This window comes from Cariama cristata, unplaced genomic scaffold (assembly GCF_000690535.1).
Source record: "Cariama cristata isolate BGI_N322 unplaced genomic scaffold, ASM69053v1 scaffold3380, whole genome shotgun sequence".
In the NCBI taxonomy this organism is placed as follows: Eukaryota; Metazoa; Chordata; class Aves; order Cariamiformes; family Cariamidae; genus Cariama; species Cariama cristata.
Window position 1 is genome coordinate 32,224 of NW_009592806.1, and position 9,330 is coordinate 41,553.

The 9,330-nt window shown below is 44.2% G+C and overlaps 1 protein-coding gene across 1 annotated transcript in view; it reads right to left on the minus strand.

The window, feature by feature from the left end:
• Positions 1-8,368, minus strand: part of PTPRE (protein tyrosine phosphatase, receptor type, E) — a 29,257-nt gene extending 20,889 nt beyond the window's left edge. The window contains exons 1-7 of the mRNA XM_009695541.1: positions 8,337-8,368; positions 8,183-8,256; positions 6,294-6,430; positions 1,971-2,061; positions 1,367-1,443; positions 1,211-1,247; positions 60-157 (exon numbers count right to left, since the gene is read on the minus strand). Of these exons, the coding sequence (XP_009693843.1) occupies positions 60-157; positions 1,211-1,247; positions 1,367-1,443; positions 1,971-2,061; positions 6,294-6,430; positions 8,183-8,256; positions 8,337-8,368 (546 nt within the window). The remainder of the gene's footprint in view (positions 1-59; positions 158-1,210; positions 1,248-1,366; positions 1,444-1,970; positions 2,062-6,293; positions 6,431-8,182; positions 8,257-8,336) is intronic.
• Positions 8,369-9,330: the final 962 nt, after the last annotated feature.

The following is a 9,330-nucleotide window of genomic DNA, read 5'->3' on the forward strand; positions in this document are numbered from 1 at the left end:
GACTGCTTGCGGAGCACTTTCTCGTAGAGACATCCCAGAGCAAACTGAAAGCTCCTTACCTCTTTTCTTTCTTTCAGGTTGGTTAACATGACAATAACGGCCGACTTCTGCTCCCATATCATCCTCCAGAAATCATTAACTGTTTCTTGCTTCGGTCCTGCAGAGAGAATGCAGCTCTGCTCAAGAGGGGTGATGGAGACCAGCATAACACAGTACGCACAAAGGCTCCCTGCCCCTGCACGCTGGGTGCCCACCCAGATCTGTGTTTACTACAGACTGCTCAGGTTTTGAATATACCACATATTTCTTAAAAAATAACAAAAAAAATATTAAAAAACATATTTTCTTTTACACAATCATATGCACTCAAATCTACATTTCTAGCAGCATTCTAGCGGTCCCAAGTTGCACCAGGGGAGGTTCAGGCTGGACATTAGGAAGAACTTCTTCACTGTCAGAGTCGTTAGGCATTGGAATGAGCTCCCCAGGGAGGTGGTGGAGTCACCATCCCTGGAGGTGTTCAAAAAACATTTAGGTGGGGCGCTTCGAAACATGGTTTAGTGGGGTTAGCGGGCATGGTGGCATCGGGTATACGGTTGGACTTGATGATCTTTGAGGTCTCTTCCAACCATAACGATTCTATGATTCTATTATTTCCTCTCTTGAAATATTACTAACGCTCTTTTAAGCGGGCTAAGGCTGGAGCAACATTTAGGATTTCTGCTTTCCAGCTCTCCCCCATGCCAAGGTCCACCATTACCTGTGACCACAACGAACCACTCCCCGAGAGCTGCTCATCGTCCCGTGCAGGACAGGAGTATTCTGAAGGGCAGCTATTGCTTTGTGTCTGGGATTGCGGTGACAAAGTTCCCCAAATTTGTGACTAAATACAGCATAAGAATTCAAGTGAAAACGCTAATTTCTGCATCAGGATCGCTTAGATGGAACGTATTATCAGGAGACATAATTTTCAAGAGAAGCAAAGTGGGGGTGGAGGGAGGAAGGCAAGCCTCTTTGCTTAGAGCAGTATCTGCGGGTCTAAAGGCAGTGGCTTACCTCACACTCACTTTAATTTCATTTCAGCTGTAACCTCTAAACCCTACCTCACATTTAGCCGCCATCTGCAACTGAAAATAACCTTTAAAACGCATCTAAAATTAAATAAGTTCAGCCATAAGTTGTACAGAATAGAGAAATGAGAATAAATTACCTTGTGCTGCTATAAATTTATTCTTTTCTTTATAACCCTATGGAAATAAATATCATAGCTGTTAAAAGATGAAATGCCAAGATATGCTAGCAGAAAAATGCTTATTTAATTCACAAAGTCTGCAGTTTGGCCAACAGTGGACAACTGTCAACTTACATCTATATAAGATGCATTAATGTAGTCTGAAGGTGGGACGCCATCGATTTGGGTCAAAATCACTCTGGAATGATCATCTGGAAGAAAACACATTACAAGCACGTTTGCACATTAATCAATTTGAAATATGTTATTTTCTTGCAAGCAGGAGGCCAGGCTAAGCACACACTTCCCAAATCTGCTCTCTCCTGTATTGTCCTGCGTTCTCATCAAGAAACTTTCTCCACAAACGCCCTGCTTTGCTCCCACACCTGGAGGTCACCAGGACTGCAGCTCTACAACACTGGAAGCCCAAACCTCTCCATGTTTGCTTGCCCCAAACTAACTAAAGCATCCACTTGACATGGAGTAATTTGGTAGAACCCCATGAGAGCTAAGGCTTTATAGCACAGCACCTGCTAACCGCTACAGAAAAACCTAACAGGAAAAGATCAGTACCGGAGACACGCCACAAAACTGACAGGTTTTGCACATACAACATATGAAGAACATTTGTGACCAGTGGAATTGTATTACTTGAATATTTTCAGCAAATGAACACTACTACCAGCCTGCTCAGTGACAGAGTTAATTGTTGGATTTAAAGGAAAAGGTAACGTCTTACATGGAAGGATGTTAGGATATCTGTTTTTCTCCCTGTTTTCTTCCTTATTTGCCATTTCAAATGTTCCCTGCACATATCCAGGTGTTAATGACTAAAAAGAAAAAAAAAAAAAGATACAGAAGTCAATGTGTTAGAAAACCACTAACTCTTGACTGCACGTGGCTTAGGGAAAATCTGCATTTATACATATTGCCTTGCAGCCAACAGAATCAAATTCCACACACATCCCCACACCCCCCCCCAATAACTTTTATTACTCTATAACAGGAAACTATGTCCTGGCAGATTTCACTACAGAAACCGAGTTCAGCAGTTTTCAAAAATATAAGTAATTTTTCCACCAGCGATCACAGTTATTTAGCAAATCGTTAAACTCTGAGCTGCTGCTTTAAGCTGCCATCTGCCGCGGTGATTCACAGCGCCGTGACCCAGCCGCGCGACGCACCGCTCCGTCGCGCTCGGCTCCGACAGCTACTTTTAGCAATAACAGTTGGTTCAATAATATAAATAGAGTTTGATTGTTAACAGCTCCCTGCTACGAACATTAAATATCAAACATCTTGCTGAGATCCACAGGTGAGGGCCCAAGTCTGGCAGAAAGGGAGGAAGGAAAAATAAATCGCAATTCTTTTATGCTGAAAGTTGCTGTATGAGCACAAGTCAAATTCTGCTAGTCATCAGCGAGCTCTAAGACTGCAGATAAATTTAGTCAAGTTTAAAAAAAACCCAAACGCTTTTAGCTGTCCCCTTGCTGCAAATGGCGTAAATGAGAACTGAGTTTCATTAAGTTTCTTGTATTGAACTCCTAAAAAAACCCAGTGTGTCAGCATGTTGGATCCCGCCGAGGTAAAATCCCAGCGGTTTGGGAACGCACAACCACCTGCTCCCACCCTTCTCCTACCTCCCACCTCCCACCGCCCACCCTGAATCACACAGGGGAAGGGAAAAACCATGGTAAGCGAGCGCACAGCTTAAAGCAACTCTCCCCGCTTGCCTGGCAGAGAGCTGAGCTTGGAATTTCCCTTTAACAGCAGCAACCCCTGTTGTCAGGGTGACATAGGATAAAGGGGGGTGCGGGGAGGACTTCTCCACCACCGCAGAGGAAACAGCAACGTGCATTTGTGGGTTCGGTTTGTTTTTTTTTTAATTTTTATAATCACTTAAACTTGTGAATGCAAATAAAAGGAGAGAGAAGGTTAAAAAAAGAGTTGAAAAATAAAGCTGCTTTTAGCAAACTGCTTAATTCCTTATTTGAATGAAGCCCATGGCTTTGCGAATTAAAATACATTTGCCATTTATAAAACACAGAAACTTGATTTATGTTTTGCGTAAAAAGAAACAATTCGCATTTCAAACACGATTTCTTCACACTTCAAAAGTCAGGCAACAAGTTCCCAATAAACAGTCACGTAAGTTCTGCACCTTCATGTGAAGAATGCATGAAAAGTAATTATCTCCAGCAAAATAATCTCTCCATTCCCTGCTCCTTACTCCTGCAAGGCCCCGACATCTCCCGAGAAGCCTCCGAACGTCACGCCGCGTGTTCTAGAGCGGGTGTTGAACCCCGGTGCAAGGGCACGGCCCGTTTTGCTGCTCCCACCCATCTGCAGAGCAGAGGATGTGATTCATCGAGGATGCACTTCATCACGTCCTCTCCATCGCCCCGCGAGTCACGAGGGGCCGATGAGTCTTGGTGGGGCTGGGTCATCTGCAGCCACCCCAGTCTGATCTGCTCCCGCTTCGCAGGCATCCTAAAACCTCTCTGAAGCTTCCGAGGGGCTCGAGCTACCCCAGCATCGGGGCATTTTCTCCTTATTTTTCCACTGAATTAGCTACAGGGACATCTTAATCAAGTCAAAATTAAAATTTCAAAAGCAAATTCTCACAGGAAGGTTTTCAGACATTCATCTGAAAGTCAAGGCAATAAGCCAGCCATCACAAACTTCAATCATCCAGCTCATCTGGCGTTATGGATGACAAATAGAGGTAAAGGCCCATACGGAAAGGAGTAATTTTTTTTTCTGTTTGTTTTTTGTGGTGTTTTTTTTGTTTGTTTGTTTTTTTTCTTTTTTTCCCCGTGAAGAAAGAACACACTCTTCTTAGTGCCCTATGTTCACAAAGGAATCAAATAATCAAAAATGAAGCAACTGAGAGCAGAAGCAGCCTCTGCTGTTTTGGTTAGTGTACAAGTGCAAGAAGTGCAAGGTACTTCTTAAGGGCAATTCAGGCTTTAAGGTTCAAATCAAAAGTATTGAAGAACACCATTAGGCATATAAATCTAAGTGAACTGTTGTAAAAAATCCTTTCTCCATCTGCTGCATGTCTTCATCTGTCAGCGCTTGCTTTGTTTTTCTTTTCACCAGAAAAACCACTCGGGACCTAACTTCTTTGGCAAGTGCAGGTGCCTGGCCACCCCTGGCTCACAGGACTCCCCAGTTTTGGCCAAAATCTGTTTCCGATTCACAATGGAGACCCCGTATCTGTGCTCCCAGAGACTCCTGACCCCTGACACGTTAGATCAGGCTGTGTGAAGCAAACACTGCCACAGGCAGAGGTGCCCCCCGGAGCATCCCCATCAGCTGAGCATCCCCAGCCCAGGGCTGCAGTCAGGGTCCACCACGGCTCAGCAGCTCCCGTCCAACGGCTCGTGCAAACAGGGACAGCTTTGGACCCATCCAAAAACTGTAGGATTCGGCAGCTACAGCTTCGAGGGGTAATCTCAGTTAGCGGGAGGACGGAGCTGAGCTCAGGGCTTCCTCGTGCTGGGGGATGCTCGGAAGGAGAGGTCATCGCACAGATGTCTGTGCTGAAGGGTCTTGATTTCTCAGCCCCCTTTCCTTCCAGTGGTGCAAGAACAGACAGCCGTTTGTCAGCTCTCCTGGTTTATGCTACAATATCAATCCCTCTGATTTTCAGCCGTCTTTCACCCTTTCTCCCCTTCTCAAGCTAGAGGAAACAGCTCATATATCCACGCAAGCAGCCACAGGAGATACAGTGGGGGAAAAAACCCACCCAAACCCACATAAAGCAGTGAGCAGACTTTAGGTACCATTATCCCCCATCACTGCTCACGTTGCTCAGTTATGGGGACCGGACCCCAATTTTCAGACTCAGCACTTGTGTGCAGACGGAAACTCACACGCTCACAGCATGGTGCAGAAAATGATCCAAGCAAAGCAGGTTTTAAAAATAAAAATAGATGGCTTGTTTCGCTCCTAACTGCAAATGAATTAATCAGGAGAGTCAAAATTCACAAGCGCGCATCTTGTCAAATTAGTTCTCACATTCATTTTGTCGACTTTGATAAATATCTCCACAATGCTCCCTCTCTGAGAAGGCAAAGAAAATATGTGTTTTAAATAGATCATCAAACAAATTGCAGATATAAATATGTTACCAATTAAGAAGGTAACTTAACAGACTGTCTAATCAATGCGTGCGTCGGCTTTGACAACTCCGTATTTGACATTTAAGCTACTGCTCTGTGCAACTTGCTTCTGCTATGAAGGGAAGTGAAAAGAAGTAATAAAAAGTATGAAAAAGGTCCCCAAATGCAGAACGTGTGAGAGCAGAATCACTGCGCCTTATTTCTCCATAGAAACCGGCCCTGCAGCACCTCGCCACAGACTCCGGCTACGACTCATCTATACGACCACAGACAACTGAAGCTTAGATTATGGGCAGAAAATAAAATCTCCTCTCTGACCGAGGCAACGCTTTAAGGAAAACCCCTTAAAGTTGAGATACTTCATAGAAACCTATGTGCTAGGGAACAGGGTGCTGCAAACAGGGAAGCGATGGGATGACAACAAAGAGCAAAAGGTCAAATAAATAAGACAGAACCAACAAAAAAAAAGTCAAAGTCAAACCTCACTAGGGCAATATTAAAGGCCACACTGTGTCTTCTCCTCTTAAGTACTTCCCACCGAGGTGAAACACTCGGACTCCCCAAAAAACCCTCTGCCACTGTCAAGAAAATCAACGCTAAAGAGATTCTGATTCAATTTTCCTCTCCTCCAGCTTTTAAGCAAACACTAAAGACCTTCTTTAAACGTTAGCAAGTGTCAAACAGTTTATACATTACCAATTTCGCAGCACCGTATCATAAAGCAGCCAACGTTCCAGATTTTGTCCAGATAAAGGGTTACCACGCATGAAAGAGCACGTAGGAAGAGTACCAGCACGCTCACACGAGTGCTGAGGCTCCGAGATACCAGCACCATGCACCAAACGCTTCTAAAAGAATTGTTAATATTTGCAGATGTTGCGATTTGCCCCCCACTTTTTGCCACACAGCCGTCCACTCCCCGTGTGAGAACTTACATTAAACTCCTCCCGGAAGAGCTTCCCTTCGTCTGCTGATCGCATCCGTATCTCCTCTTCAAGATTTTCTACTGGAATAGGGAAATACTTCTTCGGGCCCGAGGGAGATCTGCTGAGCAGCATCACCCGTTGCTGTTCTGTCAGTACAAGGAAAGTAGGTTTTAAAGGCATGTCCAGAGGAACAGATAACAAGCTATTTCCGACTACAAATTAATTTTTATGCTGGAAGATGCCAAAACATACTTCCCACATGAGACTTCAATTGGTGATACAGCTGATGTAAATGAAATAAAAAACCAAAACCACAGGCCAAGTAGCTACTTTGAGAACATAATAAATTCAAGTAGAATCACTATTGGTAAAATTAATAATTTCTGTATTTACACTGGATTAAAATGTGACCAAGTTTTATTTAGAAAAGGAGAAGGTTCCTTCTGCTGACGAAGAGCAGACCAACCCAGAGCAGCTCTGCCACAGGGCAGGGACAGCTTCTAGCATCCCCGCTAAAAAGAGGGACTAAGAGATGTTGCTAGATTATGTCAACTTGTGAAGGGGAAAAAATAATAATAATAAAAAAAAATAATCTCTAACTTGGCAGACAACAGCGACTGTGCCCCAAGATGAGCTGTTGCTGTTGCTCTCAGCTGCCCCAGCATCAGCCCAGTCCCGGCGCGCAGTTGCTCTGTGGCACCGCGGTTTGGTACGGGAATTGCTGCGGCCGCTTCTTGCCCCCGAGACCTTGGCTCACACAGCGAAATAAAGCCCCAGGACACCTTCACCTCCTGCCTTCACGGCCCCTCAGGAGCAGAACTGGCCACCTGGCAATGGAGGTGAGCATCCCCACAAGCGGCTGAAAGAAGCGGAGGGATTAAGCCCACTGTTTGGTGAAGATAAATTTTATTTACAACCAAAAGCAAACAGAAAGGCAGACCACTTCCCCACACGCCGATCACGATGGGGTGACTTCCAGCAGCCGCACTTGCAAACTAAAACTCGCTGGTGGCTGCAGTAACCATTCATCGCCCAAGGGCACTACCCGGCGCCGGGCCACCCCGGGGATCTCCAAACCGCGCTCGCCGGGGTTCCTGTGCAGAGGCACCGACCGAACAGGAAGCCAAGGGGTACATTTAGAGGTTTGACTTTCTCTATGACTGCCACCGTGTTTGTTAACCCGCTCTTCAGTTCATACGTAGCGATGTGGAACTGGCACAAAGCACAGATGTAATTCTTTTTGTCGTTAAGTTTCCCTCTTTGTTTTGGCTAAAGTAATTTGTGAGGAAGAAACGAACGGCCCCTCCGCGTTTGCTAGGTTTGAAGCGAGTCCCCACAGAGCAATCCACCCGAAGGGCTCCCCGCTAACGGAAATAAACCCCGCACACCGAAAAAGTCAGTGGAAGACATTTTCAGCTCCCACGAGTGTTTTCTTTTAGTGCCACTGGCTTACAATACTGCCCTGTTTCACCCCCTTGCTTGTTTCTCTTTTCAAAAAGAGTTAAGGATCTTTTTTTTCTTTTTTTCCCCATTTTAAGAAGAAATACTGCAGTTCTTTCTCTAAAAACAAAGATCACAGTGCCAGAAACCTGGATCTCGGCTGGCATCCTAATAAAACATATATAAAGAGCATGAGAAACATTTACAAAGAAACATCTGCTGTATCGCAACTTAAAGTGAAAGTTATTTAAAACCAACAACTGAAAGTTAAGATTACATATACACACACTAAAATATGGACCTCTATTTTTAAACTACTTTCTCTTTAATAACAATCCTATAACTTATATTATAAATAAAAAGCAAACATACTGAATAACTGGATTCTTAATCAGTGAACAGGCGTGTGCGTACACAAACAAAATTCACACTGAGAAGGAAAACAAATCTCTCCATACCTTGTTCTTCTAAGATCCCATTTGGCATCTTTTTGTCCCCGGAGTTCACAACAGCTTTCCTATGTCTTCTGAACCTGACATACACACACCACGTTAATCTGAGTAACTACGTTGAAAGGTAACAAGCATTTTTCCCAAACCAGTCTTTACCAACCATGTAATTCTGGAGAAACTCTTTCTGTTCATCTTCACAGTGAGAGCCACGACTGCCGCGGCACCCTCCTCTACGCTGTGATGGAGGCTCCTGCCTCACCATAAGTACGCCTTTCATTTCCTTCTTAGATCATATCGAAACAAGACTGAGCTAGTTCTGCATGCAGAGCTCCACACAGACCTACCTGAAAAAATAGGCAGCCAACAGAATGAAAATGATGAAGACCAGGAGCAGAATCAGCATCGAAGTGAGTAGGTCCTTGTGTAAATTGTTCTCCTCTGTAGAGTCTGTGGATCGAACACAGCAAATGTGAGACCTTAGAGACACAGATTGCCGAATCTGGTACCGAAACTGTGCTTGGTGTACCAAAAATCTGGGGTTCCATGCAATCATCTGCTTGTACAGACTAAAAGCATCACGAATTATTTAATATATCCAAAGCTGAAACTGAAAGTTCAATTTTTTTATCCCCCCCCAGTGCAACCAAACTACCTGCTGCTGAGAATACCAAGGATATTTTTTGGAATTACTGGTTTAAGCAAAGAATTTACTAGTAGTAAGTTTAATGGGTACAAGGTATTAAGCTAAATTTGAAGCCCATTCAAAAGGTTTGCTGCAGTACCCTTATGGACATCCACTGTTTCTCAGCCAGACAGAAATCACCCAGGACTGCCTCCCCTCGTACAGACTTTATCGCCCCCAGAGATACAACACGTCTTTTAAACGCATCTCATTTAACAGCCCAAACCACCGCTGCTGGCTGCACCAGGCTGTACAGCACACGCTCAGCACCACGGAAGGGGAAGGCAGGAGGGGACAGTGCAAACTGCAGCATCTTCCTTGGCTTATATTATATATTCTATACATATATATTATATTATACATAAATATAAGAACAAGTAGGAATGATTAGACTTTTAACAAATACTCGCCACGGAGATTAAAACAAATGTATCTTTGTTATATCCAGTACAAATTGTGAGTCTTACCCTTC